At 41.1% G+C, this 16,991-nt stretch overlaps 1 protein-coding gene across 5 annotated transcripts in view; it reads right to left on the reverse strand.

Annotated features, from left to right (window-relative positions):
* The window catches only part of kcnip4a (potassium voltage-gated channel interacting protein 4a), a 161,045-nt gene that overhangs the window by 58,480 nt on the left and 85,574 nt on the right, over nucleotides 1-16,991 (reverse strand). Inside the window, exon 1 of one of the 5 annotated variants that reach the window (XM_012919988.3) lies at nucleotides 10,234-10,693. The exons of the other annotated variants lie outside the window; for them this stretch is intronic. Within the exon in view, the coding sequence (XP_012775442.1) occupies nucleotides 10,234-10,288 (55 nt within the window). The 5' untranslated portion in view covers nucleotides 10,289-10,693. Of the gene's footprint in view, nucleotides 1-10,233; nucleotides 10,694-16,991 lie in introns of those variants that run through there. 5 annotated transcript variants of the gene reach the window in all.

The raw sequence follows: 16,991 nt of genomic DNA on the forward strand, positions 1-16,991 counted from the left end.
ACACAGTTGATGCAGATTTATTGGCTTCACCTCCATGATGTGAATCTCTTGTTCCTCCACATTCCAAAGGAGCCCTATTGGACTGAGATCTGGCGACCAGAGATGGGCAGTAATGCGTAATCCAATTACTTTTTTCAAGTAACGAGTAAAGTAAGGGATTACTATTGCAAAAATGGTAATTAGATTGCCGTTACTTTCCCGTAGGAACGCTGCGTTACTGCGTTACTGCGTTACTGCGTTACTAAAACCGTGATTTTTTGCAAGAATGTCTCACGACAGTGACGTAAGCGAGTGCGCCGTTCGTGACAACAGCTGTGTGCAGATCAACAGTGCATCATATATCGAGTGCGGTGAGAGTATTAGTGTGCAGCGTTTAAAGCGTGGAAGTACTGACCTTATTTTGAGTTTGATTCCACAAAAAGTGACAAAAACATTAGCGTCCGTTGTGCGTGGGAAGAAAACTTCTTTTTACAGCGAAAAAAAACCCTAAACTTCCAAGCAAGCACCGAGTGCGCAACGACATAATGGGAAACTCACAGAGAAACTCGCGGATTCTTCAACTGACCGCGGCACACCTGCACCAGGGTAAACCTCCGCCTACCCTACTCCTGCTTTACAGGTGAAAATAGAGCAAAAGCACCGCTGAGTCTTTGACTTTATTTATTTTCTGCTGTATTTTACTTGCATCTTTTTGAAAGAGTGAGTGTAAACACACAAGAAAAATTATTTTATGTGCTGGAATGTGCAGAAAATAGGTTTAAATGTTAAACAAATTTCTTCCAGTCAGAGAATGTTGCATATAATTAAATTTTTGCTTGATGCATAAAGTTAAAAGATTAAAACTAATAAAACAAGTTTTAAAAAGAGACTTTTCCATTTGATTACATTTTGTATGATGGATTATGTAGAAAAAGTAGAATTGGGCTGACAGATCTATCGCTTTATCACCTCTTCAGGTTGTAAATCGTGTTTTTAAAAAGTAACTAAGTAATTAATTACTTTTAAAAATAAGTAATCAGTAAAGTAACGGGATTACTTTTTTGGGGAAGTAATCAGTAATTAGTTACTGATTACTTTTTTCAAGTAACTTGACCAACACTGCTGGCGACTGTGGAGGCCGCTTGAGCACAACTCATTTGAGCTCATGTTCACGAAACCAGTTTGAGATGATATGAACTTTGTGACATGGCACGCTATCCTGCTGTTAACAGCTATCAGAATGAGGTTATATAGGCCTGGTCATAGTCAGCAATAGTACTCAGGTAGCTGTGGGATTTAAATATGCTTAGTTGGAGTCAAAGTGTGCCAAGAAAATTTCCCCCACACCATTACACCGCCATCAACCTGAATCTTTGATACAAGTCAGGATGGACACATGTGCTCATGCTGTTTACACCTCATTGTGACCCTGCTATTCAAATGTCACAGCAGAAAATCAATACTCATCAGACCAGATTCTTTTATCTTGTATTGTCCAATTATGGTGAGCCTATGTGAAATAAAGCCTTGGTTTCCTGTTAATAGCTAACAGGAGTGGCACTCAGCGTGGTGTCCTGCTGCTGTAGCCATCTGCTTCAAGCCTAGATGTATTGTGTGTTCAGAGATGCTGCAGTGGTTGTTTGATTTACTAATTTCTTCTCTGAAGTTTCTAATAATCAAAGGCAAATCTATGAGCACAACGTAGTGCAGATATATCTGAAGAACAAAACAAACTCAACCATTCTGCTTGTACACATTTGCTCAGCAAGACATTAGGCATTCAAATAGTCTATTTAAGCTAATGTGATCACAACTGTGATCAGTGGACCTGCAGGTATAGCCCCCCTCTTAACATAAATGCAGTGGGGGGAAGAAACGTGCTTTCCTTACGTTAAATTAAGTTAAAATTGAATTCCCATCTGCAGACAAAGCAGAGCGCTGCAACATGGCATTAAAACAAATTAATGTCTTCCATTTGTTTGGAAAAATTACACAAGAAGGCCCCAGTGGCCTGTAACCTTCAAAGAATATGGTTAATTGCAAACTGATGTGATTTGGATCCCAATAATGAGATGGGTTGTGCAGTCAAAGTTGTAGTTGAAGACATTTTCTTTCTCATGTGTTTCAAAAGAACACAGTCAAATCAAAGGTCTCTTTTTTTGTTTTGTTCTGCCAATATTACTGGAAAATCAGGCACTTTTATTCTGGACAGGTCTGAAATGATCAATGAAGCTAATATATAATAAGACATATCAGTATCATCTACCTGAACTGCTTCAACACATGCTTAAAATTGATTTGTTTGTGCTCAGCGCTGTTTAGATTTGCACTATTGAGCAAGCAGAACTTGGCAGAAGATAAGTTGCCTATATCTGCTGGCATTTTCACTACTTTGAGGTTTTAGCCAATGGCAATCTGACAGGGCCACATTTTAACATTCTGAATCATCACTGAGCTTCTGTTTTTTCCCTCTTCCATCTTACTGCAAGAAGCTTGTTTGTTTGGACCTGCTGCCATCAGGTGGAAGAAGCAAGAATCAGCCGGTCAAAGCCCATTAAAGTGGTAACAAAGCAAAGCACAACGAGGCTTTTCCTCCAGACACTGTCATTGCCTCTATATAATTTTAACATGCCCCAAAGAGGATTTGGGCCTTTCCCTAAAATAAAATCAACAGGATGGCAATAAAAATATTTGTAATAAAATTTTCCAATGGTATTTCACTTATTCTACTTATGAAACTGTGCTTTCTCATGCAGCCAGCCCCGCAGCAGGCCCATTTTGAGCCAGGAAAAACCCTGTTGCAGCCACTGGCTCTGAAATCATCTCTCATATTGTGAATTTTAATGCTTGATAGTCTATTGCCAAAAAAGGGCATGGCACTGTATTTTGTGGCAAGTCATGCTTTTCTCTTCACCATCATGGGGACCTGTGATGAATCTGAATACTTGTAAATGCAAAATGCCGTTTTTCATAAATGAAACAGACACAGTCACATCTCTAACTATACTTCAACATTTTGGCTTTGGATCATTGCCTCTCTGTCGTCTTATCCTACCTTTCAACAAACAGTACAAAGTGTTATGCATTATTATGGCGACAAATTAAGTATTGATCAAACCAGCGCTGCACCCAGGAGTGACAGCAAGCACCTGCGGTTGCTCTACAGATGTCAGTAGGAACTGCCGTTGTCCCACTGCTAGCCACGTCACTCCGCATTCAGGCTAAGCCTATTTTCCTGCACCTGCTGAGCTCCTCCGAGCAGGAAGCTATTCATTAATCCAGTTCTAAGTGAACCCTCTTAATACTGGTCACCATGCCCTGTGGGAACCGAGTGATTAATATCAGCGAACAAACTGCTGCACCGAGTACCACGCCACGGCAGGAAACGCAAAACAAGCTCGCAGCCCAAAGCCCACCGGTGTGGCTTCACTTTTCAATTTAAATGCTAATTTAGCGAGCAGCAAAACCAATACTGTATAATGACGGGGTGACTTTGAAAAGGACTGAGATTACGCGCTGCTGATAACATAAGAAAGAAAAGAGAAATCCAAAGGGAACTAGAGACTCCATAGGTGACCCTCCTCCTCATTTACTCCTGCAAGAGTAGCTGAGGGTACATTTGCATATCAGAGAATATGGATAGCTCTGTCTTTTACATGCCACATGGCTTAATGAGAAGCAGTGCCACTTTTCAGATATCATTCTGAGATAATCTTCCCAGGGAGACGGTATAGATTCATCCAAAAAGTGCAGGCTAGGCCTTACTTCATAAAGATGTTAACAAAGGGAATGTCAAGTCTTTTCTGAAGGTCTGCTTTTCACTCAGAATAATTCACAGAGACAATACATTCCAGAACTACATATTAACTGACTCCTTAGGGGATGTCTCATTAGCTTTCACTTAGTACTGTGATACTCATCAATGGACTAAAGAACCATGTGCATAACGAATGTTCTCTCTATTCTCTGTCACATTGTGACATCACCCAGCACTTCTGAACACGACGAGCAGCTCTGTGAAAAATGGTGCATGTGGCAGATGGGTTGGAAAAAAAAGATAATGAGATTCACTCAAAGTGCTTTTGGCACACAGTCCATTTTACAGTGATTTGCCTTTGACTCAGAGACTCTATGAATACAGTAAAAACAGTTCCCGCAGGTCTTTTTGAGGCGGAGGAAGACGGGCACTGCTCAGATATGACTTTAATTAAACCAATTTCCAAACTGGTGCTCGAGCTAATAGAGTTTAGTTTAAATATGTTTCTTTGTTGCCAGTGTGCTCAGCAGAACCTGAAGGATTGGTTAAACACAAAGTTACAGTTTACAAGAAAAAAATAAAAGAAATAAAAATGTGTTTTTCCTATAATCATACGGGGCTGTGAGCAAACATGGTGATCGGTGGCATGGCTGCCCCTTAAAATGACATCTGCTGTCCCTGTGGTCGGCCAAAGTAGCCACTCAGTTCTGTAAACACCAGAAGGCCTGGGAGGAGAGGGGGCCAGCGACAAGAAGGATACTGGATATCTCTGTCGCCCTTTGTGTAAATGTCACAGGAAAGTACGAGAACATGAACCATCACTTGTTAGTTTAGACTGCGTGGTGCTATTAGTCCACAAAAAACAGAAAGAAAAAAAAATCAGACTGCTAGTTCAGGATGTTTTGAACAAATTTCAGTGCGGTAGCTTGAGTCATACTGCGGTTAATGTTTTGCCGTTTCCATTTGAAGGGCTCTACCTCTGAGTGTACCTAGCTACTCCTACACAAACTCTACTCGCAGAGGCTCCCAACAACAGAAACAGGCGAGGGATTTAAATGACATCGAACACAAGGCCAAACACATCAGCGAACAACACCATAATGAGACTGGAACGTCTATTATCTTTGAAACATTTCAAACACTGTGGGGAGATTCAAAAGTGGTCCAGGTGCATGTTTGAAAAGGAGCTGGAGGCCAGACTACTTCCTGTGACTACTTACTGGACCATCAGCTCTTATCATGCCGATGAGTGGAGCTATGAAAATTAATGGAAAATACTAAAGTGGGTAGTGTAATAGCACCGAGGTCTCTCGGACAGAGCATCTTTTTTATGTTGTCTTTATATAAAGACCTTCTATGGTATGAATCAGTATGTTGCATGATTTGAGGAAACAGAAATGTCAGCAGTGGAACTGGTTTCAGCTGGATTTGCAGAATAAACAAAGGGTTTAAAAGGGTTTGCTTTGTTCGATTATGTAAGAGCCGTAATTTTGTTTTTCACTTTCTTTCTGAAGGAGGCATCCATTATTCTTTTCTCTTTTTTCAGTTTGCTGATCAACAACTGAAAGTCCACAGAACAGAACAGCAGCAAATATTAAGGATGCACATTTGTGAAACTCTGGATACCAGTATTTAAAATTAAAATCTGCTCAGTGCCAATACTGATTTTGTTTTTCCAGGTTTTGGTTGAAATTTGTTTCTTAGTTTCTCAACATTTGGTGTGACATACAGTACTAGTAAAGTATTGGCTGCTAACAATGGTAAATGACATCTTATTTATACATCATGCTGATGTAACGATACTAATGTATTGCTATACTGTTGTACATCTACCAAATATTCGTTTTCCAGAAGCAAAACAAATTATTCTATTAGAATACAAATACTAATCACTTGATAAACTAATTAAGAGATCAATACACAACTTCCCAGAACATTTAAGCATGTTAGAAAGGACCTGTCAAGCTTCCTCGCATAAATAACAGTTAGATTTTTTTTAAAAAAACTTCTGATGAATATTTTTTATTTTTTAATAAAAGAAAATAGCCTGAAGAAGAAGTGTGTGTTAAGCAGCATGTTCATATACTCCAACTAATTCTGACAATAAGGACAGTTAACAGGCTGCTCTTCAAGGTTCATTGTTGTAAAAGATGCCGCTACAGTCTGAGAGGCTAATGCCGAAATGCTTTGAATTTGCAATTTTCCTAATGGCCAGAAGGGGGGGTTCCTTCTCTGGCTGCAAAAAGATCTGCTCACTTGATCCATAACTTCAGTAGAATTCCTGATAAGTGTCTCAGTCGCTAGTTTCTTTTTCAATATGACATGATGTTAATTTTAAAATTTACAGCCCCAATTTAAGTCTAAACCGATGACGGCACGTGTGTGGTACGTGATGGTATGGTATGTATATGAACAGGTTAACTGTGAATCATAGATTGTTACAAAATGAGTAGGTTTGTGTAACTACATTGCAGCACAAACATTTCTGTGTCTTACAGATGGATCGCCAACTGATGAGGACGTGTTAAGAGATTCACTGACTGAATAGCCAAGGACATGAATTGGATGATTTCCAGTGCTCAGGCCTGACCGGTGACCAGCTGTCAACCTCACATACAATATATAATTATGTACCAGTCTGTTTTACGCACATGCACAGCGGGGCAGGCTAATACTCGCACCCAGACTCACTGCCACACGTTAGCAGCTGTTCGCTGTGAGTGAGGACAAGTGTTTTTAAAAGTAAACCACAAGGAGACCACCATGAAAAAGTATTTAGCAACAAACCTAAGGAGAAACTTAAACAACATTTACCAAGCTGAACATTTTAAAGACACTAATAAAGGAAAAGCGGATAACGCTAAAGCTAGCAAGAGCACAGAGCTAGCCACGAGCTAGCAAGCTCAGTATTAGCAAACAATCAAAGAACGCACAAGGAAAATTGTGGAAAAGGTGAATTTATAAACAGTTATAATCTTGGAAAATCAATTACGATCAGAAAAGGTCAGTATCATCTGTTAAATCTGAAATCAGTGCATCTGTATTTGCAACCAACCTAGGAAGTTAATTTGTAAGCAGTTAACTGCTCAGTTAGCCAATTAGAACCGATTTTACCAACACAGCAAGCTAAGAGTGTGAAAACCCATTTAACTGCTGTCTGACACCATGAATCCACTCTTTCATAATAATTTTATATTCTACGTTTATCATCACAGTCTACTAACAACCATCATCGACAGGCACAGCAGTCTATTTTGAAAAATCTCAGCTCTGTGTTAATTTCCAAAAGCTATAAACACTGTATACTAGTGATGTGCGGATCGATCCTGAAATATCGATTCCTCCGATACCAATCTTTTATGTTCTAGAATCGATTCTCACATTAAAATATCGATATTTTAGTAATTTAGAGTAAATTTGTAGTTTATCATTAACAGGAACACAGTGGAAAAAAACTATAACATTCGGATTGCCTACATTCAAAGGAACTACTTCCTCTTCCGCCTTTCATAGTCATGTGCGAAATACGGCTGTATAAATGTCTCGCAGCCCCTTGGCGTGCGCACTCACAACAATGGCTGAGCGTAATTGTGCGGATGTATTTTACCTCCACAAACAGCTGAGCCGTGGTTTGCAATAAATGTGGCAAAAAAAGTGAGGTGTTGTGGCCATACTTGCCAACCTTGAGACCTCAGAATTAGGGAGACATTCAAAAGGGCTGTTTGGGCGGATAAATATATTTTACAGGGTTTATTTATCGGATAAAATACGTTAAATGTCACCGTTATTATTGGCCGGCCCGGAAACAGCGGGGGTGTCCAAATTCAGAGGCTGCTTCCACCTGAGGACCGGCCTTCGCGGTCTAAAGAAAGCCGGGTAGTACGTCACGAGCTCCCTCGGTGGAGTGAAACTCTGCCGTCTGCTCCTTGCTGTCTAAAATATAACCGGACACTGACGTAAACTCTTCTGTTTAATCAGTTTTCTGTTTGACGTTTATTCAGCTGTGTGAAAACCCCGGAGGAACCCTCCCGAGGGAATAATAAAGTTTAATTTAATTTAATGCGGATGATGTGGTTCTGTTGGCTTCATCGGGTGAGGGCCTCCAGCTCGCACTGGAGCGGTTCGCAGCCGAGTGTAACGCAGCGGGAATGAGGATCAGCACCTCCAAATCTGAGGCCATGGTTCTCAGCCGGAAAAGGGTGGAGTGCCCACTCCGGGTCGGGGATGAGTTCCTGCCCCAAGTGGAGGAGTTCAAGTATCTCGGGGTCTTGTTCGCGAGTGATGGGAGAAGGGAGCTGGAGATCGACAGACGGATTGGGGCTGCGGCTGCAGTAATGCGGACGCTGCACCGGTCAGTCGTGGTGAAGAGGGAGCTGAGTGTAAAAGCGAAGCTCTCAATTTACCGGTCGATCTACGTCCCTACCCTCACCTATGGCCACGAGCTGTGGGTAGTGACCGAAAGAACGAGATCGCGGATACAAGCGGCGGAAATGAGCTTCCTCCGAAGGGTGGCTGGCCTCTCCCTTAGAGATAGGGTGAGAAGTTCGGCCATCCGGGAGGGGCTTAGAGTAGAGCAGCTGCTGCTCCACATCGAAAGGAGCCAGCTGAGGTGGTTCGGGCATCTGACAAGGATGCCCCCTGGGCGCCTCCTGGGCGAGGTGTTCCAGGCACGTCCCACCGGGAGGAGGCCCCGGGGCAGACCCAGGACACGCTGGAGAGATTATATCTCTCGGCTGGCCTGGGAACGCCTTGGTATTCCCCCGGACAAGCTGGAGGAGGTGGCTGGGGAGAGGGAGGTCTGGACCTCTTTGCTTAGGCTGCTACCCCCGCGACCCGACCTCGGATAAGCGGATGAAGATGGATGGATGGATGGAATTTAATTTAATCTAATCTAATAACTTTAATCTCAGCCAAACCGATTTACTCACGAACAAATAAAACACTGAAAAAGCCAAACAAGAACATTTTTAAGTTATCAAAGTGACTTATAAATCATGTTTAACCCGAGTAGCGAAAGACCGCGGGGGTTTGAAGACGATGTGTCGGTCGGCTCAGATATTTGAAGTTTACACAGCTACATTCTCACCTGAAAATATGTTAAAAGTTTTTTTGCGACCCAGAAAGAGAAATAAGAGTGATATTAAAACTAAGTCGCTGCCGTCATTGTTGGAAACTGGAATTGGCTGGGCCGCGCTATGAATTCTGCGATATGGTTTTTCAACTTTGTTGTCCGGGTGGAAAATCTGGAGAAAGGTGGGATTCTCCCGGAAAAATCGGGAGGGTTGGCATGTATGGTTGTGGCAACATCACTAACCTTGTCAAACACCTCAGAGTAAATCATATCACAAAATATGACGAGCGTATGTTGAGGCGAACTGAAGAGGAGGACAGGGACAGGTGCTGCTAGGGTGAGAGTCTCTCACGGAGTCCTTTAGTCCTGCAGGCAGGCAAGGTGTTCAAATAGCACACAACTTTAGTTTTTTTATTTCTATATGATGAACTCTGCATTATTAAGTGATAAGAAGAAGGTATTCTGATGTCCTGTAATCATTATGACGCTATAATTTGAGATACAATAAATAAAATCCGTTTTGTACAAAGTATCGGTATCGGATCAGTATCGTCGATACCACCCTGAATATTACTTGGTATCGGATCGGAAAGGAAATCAGTGGTATCGCACATCACTACTGTATACATGTACAGCAAGCATATGGCACAATATATGCAAGAAATCTCCTGCAAGATTGTGTGTATCTGGATCCCATGTTCTCCTTTCTAGGTCTCTATAAAATGTGCTTACAGAGCACACTCTGTGATCTATTGCTTGAGAGAGTTACATAGAGCCCCTCATTCATTTTGCTTTCAAGCCCTCCAACAATACCCAAGTGAAATATGACTTTCTATACTTTACATGTCATCCATTCTGTCTTTCTCCCACTACACCACTAAATATAACCTCTGTCAGTTATTGTCCACTGGCCACCCACTGAATATTTCATTGTTCTTTAATAAAGACTGGACTTCCTTTTGTTTTGTTACAGTGACAAGCTGTGACGGTGACGCTGATCAGCACATTATTGGAGGGATACGACGTTGTAACATAAGCTTGTGCGACTGCGTTGGCAGGGAGTCGCATGTGGCATGCTGTGTGTGTGTGTGTGTGTGTGTGGGTGTGTCTGTGTGCTGTCACGGTAAAATCAATACCGGGTGAAAAGCAAATGAAAAACTCGAGCAAGTTTGTGGAGTTCAGCCTCAAACGTTTACTGAAATGCGGCGAATTTCGAGTCAATTTCATGGACTGCTGGTGTGGCACCGTGAATTCATTTGAGATTAAAAGGAAAACACAAGATTAACAGGAAACTTCCACAACACACACACACATATGCACAAACACACACCATCTGTATGAAATACATCATACAGTGAAAGAGTAATCATTACTTTACTGGTTGGGCAATTAGTTTCGTTATTTACAGATCTTCAGTCTTGCGTACCTGTCTTGCGTCTTTGTTTTGGCTGAAGAGAGAAGATGACCATTAAAGCTCCCATGATGCCCTCTAGACTTTCTCGCTTAGTGATCTAGAAGTCCTGCTAGATTTCGCACACTTTCCCTCCCACAACTGGGTCGGCTTGAGAGTGAAAACGGAGGGAAAAAAAATCCAGTGATATGCTGGGATCCTCACATTAGGAGAAAATAAAGTAAAATCTGGTCTCCGGTCCAAACTTCTCCTTTATATTCACCGTGTTAGGTGGGCTGTACGTAGAGCAGAGTGGGAGTAAAACATGCGTGCCTCTGTTGAGTTTTGAATTTTGACGCGCACGCTCTGCAGACCCCCTCCCTCCTCTAGTGTTCCCACTATGAAGTGAGAGCTTGCTGGCTGATCTCTGCACTGCAAAAGCTACTTTGTACCACTTGAGCACCTAGATTAATTGAGCGCTATGAGAGAAAGGCAGAAGCATGCTGTGGAGAGTGTTTGCCGCCGCTCTTTTCAACAGACCTTTCCTCACACGGGGAGGGTAAAGCTGGAGGGAGGCGAGAGAGCTCATACTGTAGATAGCCATTTTTCCTCGCTAGCTGCCTTTTAACTACATCTCCTGCTGGGAATGGGAGGAGAAAACCACGCTGTGTCCACGGCAGTAAGTTAGAGCTGATCTCTCAGGCTGGTGGCTGGTGTAAATATTTAAATTATGTGCAACGTTGCTTGTGCATAATTTAAAGTCTTCTCGTTGCAAATGCTGACACCCATTTTATAGATTAATGACAGAGCAGTTTTAATGTAACGTAGCCCAACTACTACAACCGAGGTATAGCAGAAAACTCTCTTTTATGAGAGATAACAGCATGGTATGTATATAAGAATGGTTTCTGATGCAATACTGATTCAGTACTCATAACACTGAATAAAGTCTCCTACTTCCATGCCTTTATCCACCCTGAAAAATAAAGTAATTGCCTCTTCAGCACTGATCCTGCACCCGCTTACGTGGCAGAGTCAGGCTGACTTCGTGGCAGATCTTCAGGATTACGGAGACGGTCAACAGGTCAGAAAAACGCTGAGGCCCACATCTCTTTTATTCTCATCCTTTGCTTGGAACATGTGAAAAAAAATACAGCAGAGATGCTTTGCCTGATGTGACACATCAAAAGAGGAAAATAGAATGAAAAATACTTCCGCTCCCTATGCCACCCACACGCAATTCATTTCATGAACTGTGTGACAGCAGTCCAATTCAGGAAAAAAAAAAGAAAGAACAGCCAACCACAGCAATCAAGTACCAATTTGCACCCACTCCATTAACCTGCTTCCTGCCTGCTGTGTGTTCTTTGTTGCTCAGAGGCCTCTTTCAGACAGAAGTTAAAGTGCAGTTTAACTTCCACCTTTAGCAAACGCACTCTCAAAACCAAGTATTTATGTAATCTACACAAAAAGAAACAGACAAATGAGTGTCTGTAGCTAATCTGAGGTTCAAGGACTTTTAAATCACCAACGCAGAGTTCATTTCTTTAGTAAATGTTCTCCTGAAGGAATCTGACCAGCATTTACTGCAGCATTAGATTACCAACCACCTCCCTATTTCATACTCAGCAAAAGCATTTATGCTATTTGTCATGCTATATTTTCCTCCACTGGGGTCAGGGGACAGCAATTTTAAACAGGCTCAGCATTACTGTGGCTACATACAGTACGATAACTTACTGCCTTCATTTAACTTCATTAATATGACCATTTTCAGACAACCACAGCACCCACTGGATGCTTACCACTGCAGTGTTTGACAGTTAAAGTGGAAACATTATGCTTATTTCCACCTTTGTGTTTTTATCCTTGAACTCTACTAATGTGGTTTTGTATGATTCTCAGTTGACAATACCTGTTATTTATCTGGTTGCTCCTTGCAAACAGCATATTTGAACAGCAGATGGGCGGGGCTTCTGTTCCTGAGACAGCCATAAACAGTATATCCCCTCATCATACAGATCCAGGAGTAGCAGTCATAAACCGAGCGTTTAAAGAGCCTGATTATTAGAGAACACGAGCGTTCGGCTCATAAAGATTATTTGTGCATTCACTGACCTCATAATTTGAAATGCTGGAATATATGCATGTATAATGTGTGTGAATGAAAGCTAGTTAACAAAGTAAAATTGCATTATAGTAAAGTATAGACACCCAATATGAACTCTATCTTCAAACCCAGTTTGAAGATTGGTCCAAACCAGCTGAGCATGGCTCTTCAAAGGGTATCCTAATTATGTTGGAGCAGTAATGACTTTTCATTAAATTGGACACTCCAGAGAATAGGATGAAATAATCAAATGTCTCTGGGGTGAATCATCCCCGCATATGCTGAGGCATATTCCACACCACTTGATGAAAACAATCTAAAAACAATCTGATTAGCTACATGGGTTTGGAGAGAGAAAGTGCAATAGCAGCATAAGTGCTTCGTAACTGGAACGAAGTTGGAATTTGAAGTTTACAGAGCTCTCTGGTAACAACGAGGCCTGGTCAAATCCAAGGACTACTGTTCAAAACAGCACGCAATCCCCCTGTAACTTCAAGAAATCAACACTTCACCATCTAAAGCAGGCAGGTGCTCTGCTGCCTACACGCACACACGTTTGATATGGTTCTCCTGTTGCTTTTCTTTCTTTCTTCCCTGCTTCCTTCCTCCCGTTGTTTCCTGTTGATCAAACTGTGCATATAGAGCGCTTCGTTAAAAGAAATCCTGGAAGGCTGTAGGTGTTTGTGACTCAGCACAGGCTGGCGAGCCATAGCCTCACTATCTTCTGAACTAAGGGTGGGAAAAGGCAAATGCAAATTGCACTTGAGCCGTAGCTGCAGGAAGCTTGCAAACAGTAACTGAAGCGAGATGAGAGCGATGAATCAGACAGGTTGAGGTCTGAAGAGGTGGCTGCAGGTGGACCAAAACAGGAGGTGCGTGCAACCCATCAACACAGCGTGCACAGAATAAATGAAATACCAGAGGGAACCTGACTGAAACTCAGCTCCAAACATTTTTAAAAAAGGTTATGATGGGGTTTTTTTTGGCCTTTTTGTACAGATTAGGTAACTGGTAAAAATGGTGCAATGCGCTGTGAATGAAAGTGTCTGAAAGCAGCGGTGAAAGGGTAGAGCACGTTTGATTTAGTATCATTTGATCTAGTTTAAAAAACTCCAAAGTCTATTAATGCTCCTGATTCATTCAAATGATATCACTCTACTAAGTCAGTTTAAATCAGTTCCATTATTTTTTTTACAATTTTATTTATATAGTGCCAAATCACAACAGCAGTCATCTTAAGGCTTTACATTGTAAGGTAGAGAAGCGCCACAATAACACAGACAAACCTTACCAATCTAATGGCCGACTTTAATGAAGCCCTTGACGACAATGGGAAGGAAAAACACCCTTTTACAGGAAGAAACCTCCAGCAGAACTACGCCATCTACCTCTACCAGTACACACTTAAAGTAGGGGGAGGGGCCAGTCGCAAGTCTTTTATGGTAAATGTAGTAAGCTCAAATATGTACAGCTTTGGAACGTGTTGTACTTGGAAAAAGGGTCATAAACACGTACAATATATTAAGTGAATTCTCTGCTTACTGAACTCCATGAACTGTGGAGCTCACACTTCATGGAGTTCATTCTTGCTTTATCCATTGAAGGTTCCCATACAATGCATTTAAACGAGATGTACTCAAAGAAAGACAGCAGCACTTTGACTACTGCAGTTTTATCGGTTAATTTTAAGTACTGATGAATGTGTTGGAACAGCTTCTCACTCCCGACCCGTAATATACTGACAATGTGTCACGTCTCGAGGCGTTCCATGGCAACGCAAAAGGTGACCTTCCGGGTTCCTATGATACGCGCCGGATTGTGGATGAAATCGAATAGAATGACGCTCCAGCGGTAACACAGGTTCCAACCGTGTATTCCAGCACTAACCATAGCCTTATCCCTAATCTTAACCACCCCGTTAATCGTGTTAGATAGTGTTTTCCAAAGCAATCTAAGTAAAATAAACGCACATGTGTAGATTATTTCTAAACAGTTCTCACGTGTCTCCATTTTTTGGAACTTGTAATATAGGGACGTGTTGGATGGCTGAAAGCGTACCTAGCATAAAATGTTACGCTTTGGGAGTGAGAACGTGTTAGTTGGAAATGTCTTCATGGACATTTTGTATGTTGCATTTTATTACCAAGAGTGAGCGCTATGTTTTCTTTTCTTCAAGCTAAAAACATGCAACTGTTTGAAATCTGCAACATGCATCAACAGAATTACACAATTACTCGATGTTTCCACCACATCTCAGATCTAATTAGCTGCATATTTCTTGTAAACACAACATGTACTGGGGATAAACATTAGGCAATATTTGCTGGTGTACTGATAATACAGAACATTTACAGTGGGTCTTTGCTGATTTTATGAGAGACTTATTCGTGCTCTGTCAATGTTTAAGCAGCCGTATCTAAGCCACTGGAGTTTTTAGACCAAGTGCAATTTGCGCAGAATAATTTGTCAACAATCATAATAATGAAGTTAATATTAAGGACACAATGTCAATTATTCACTTGGTCCACCATCGGTTTAGACTGATGGCTGGATCAGCTCCTCTAACTTTACTCGAGTTTGGACATTATTGGAATAAATAATGTATGCAGGTGTAGTTTTATTTCTGGCCATGATGTAATACTGATGAGAAAACCAGAGAACAAAACTATACTTATTTATCATTGTTTAATTTGTGCTAGGCTTTTCTATCGCTTAAGGAATGAATGTGAGAAAGTAAGAGACTCATCACTTTTACATTGTGTTTAATTAAAACTAAACTATTTTTAAAAAATGTTCTTTTCACTGTGTTAATAAAAAACCTGCACACTGGATCTCATACAGCTTTAAACTAGTTTAATTCAGCAGCTGTGGCTGCTTTTACCTCCTGAGCCACAGCCATCCAAATGCTATGCAATATGTATTACTTTTGCTATGGCTCAGTTTTCACATCGTCCACTAAGTGGCAGCAAAACTGTGCAAGTTCAACAAAGCCAACATTTACTATACACTGCTCACTTTTTTAAAATGTTATCAGTGCCAGAAACAGGACAAACTCGATAAGCATCGTTCATCACATCTCACAGTAAGATATTTTCAAGCCTTTTTCCCTTGATTAGGACATAAGTTGCAGTACTATGAGTTCTAGTCCTCCATCAGTCCTTGTTATACATGCATAAAGAGAGAGAGTCATAAAATTAACTGCTGGCATACCATTAGTGTTGGCCGTATATCATTAAATTAGAAAAACATTTAAAAAAACAGAAATAGGGGAGAGAAAAAAGTGGACTTAGAAGTATAATCAGCTTGTTTGATGAATTCTATAATTCTATATATTTATATATATTAGAAACTTTCAAAAATCAAAGTGAAAGAGCATCTTCTATGAAACAAACACAGCCATGACCTCTAGGATACAGTGAGGCTTTTCTTTTTGTGCCACCATCAGTTGCATGCATGAAAGTAGACACTAGAGGGCGCAATTGATCTTGAAAACTAAGAGCACCACACAGTCCAAATACATACATGGAAGGGAAATCATTTCTCGTGATCTTTACAATAATGTCACATTATCTTGCTAAAAGCAAGCACACCGTGCTCCCACTTCTTCTCTCTAAACATTATTTAGATGAAAAGCACTTACCTTTAAACAACCACACATGACACGCAACACAGATCTTATAACAAAGATTAGCGTCTCTTGACAAAAAGAGCAATGTAAATAACAGAGAGCAGACGTGCTTTTTTTTTCTCTTCTTTTCCGTGACGCAACCCACAGCCTGCCAAAAGTACACTGCAAGGTGTCAAGAAATTATTCTAAAACAAACTATAAATCTTCTTTCAATATATATTTGAAAGAAAAAAAAAGAACTTGTCACACCAGGCAGCGACGATCCCGCCTGTTTGAAGGCTGCTGAGAGTTTCGGTCGTGATGGAAAACTCGAAGCAGTAGTCAGTACATTTTTCTGAAACTCTCTAAGAACTGCAAGCAAATAAGCACAATTTCAAGAGGAAATGAAATTGAAGGAGGACGGGAAAATGGTACATTAAGCCTTTTTAGTCGGAAGTCATTACAATAAGACAAAAAATTCTTAATCAGGAGTACATTTAGCTCAAGATAAGAAGAAAGAATCCCATTAAGTCGCAATGCAGGGAATGCAGTGTCGCTACAGTATATTGGTAAAATGGCAGAAAAAATGACTGCTTTATGCTTTATGCATTATTGGATGCAGAAAAGCAGAAACTGAGCCCAGTGCACCACCGACCAAAACAATATTTAAGCTGCAGGTATACCCAACATCCTGATTTAGGGAGAATCTGCCTGCTGGTTGTCAGTTCAGATCAGTTAAGAATGGTCTTTAGAGGACATAAGAGACGTAGTGGGTGCAGGGTTTGTCATGGGGCTTACTTTCAAAGCACAGCAGCAGCAGATTATGTAGCAGAGTTTGCTCATGCAGGCTTTACTTTGCAGTCATATAAGAGAAATGGCTTCCCTTGCACACAAATCATAATGATGCAACAATAAAAATGCCAGAATCAGAATATGCACACTCAGCTCCTTCTTTTTCCTGCACAGCAAACAAAGTGTTTTCTCTCTTCTACGCCCCCGTCTGTAAAGTGATTCTCCTAACATCCTGGGACTGGTCTGAACCATAACGTGTGGCTGCAATGACACTGGGCTGCACTA

This window comes from Maylandia zebra, linkage group LG3, assembly GCF_041146795.1.
Source record: "Maylandia zebra isolate NMK-2024a linkage group LG3, Mzebra_GT3a, whole genome shotgun sequence".
Taxonomy (NCBI): domain Eukaryota; kingdom Metazoa; phylum Chordata; class Actinopteri; order Cichliformes; family Cichlidae; genus Maylandia; species Maylandia zebra.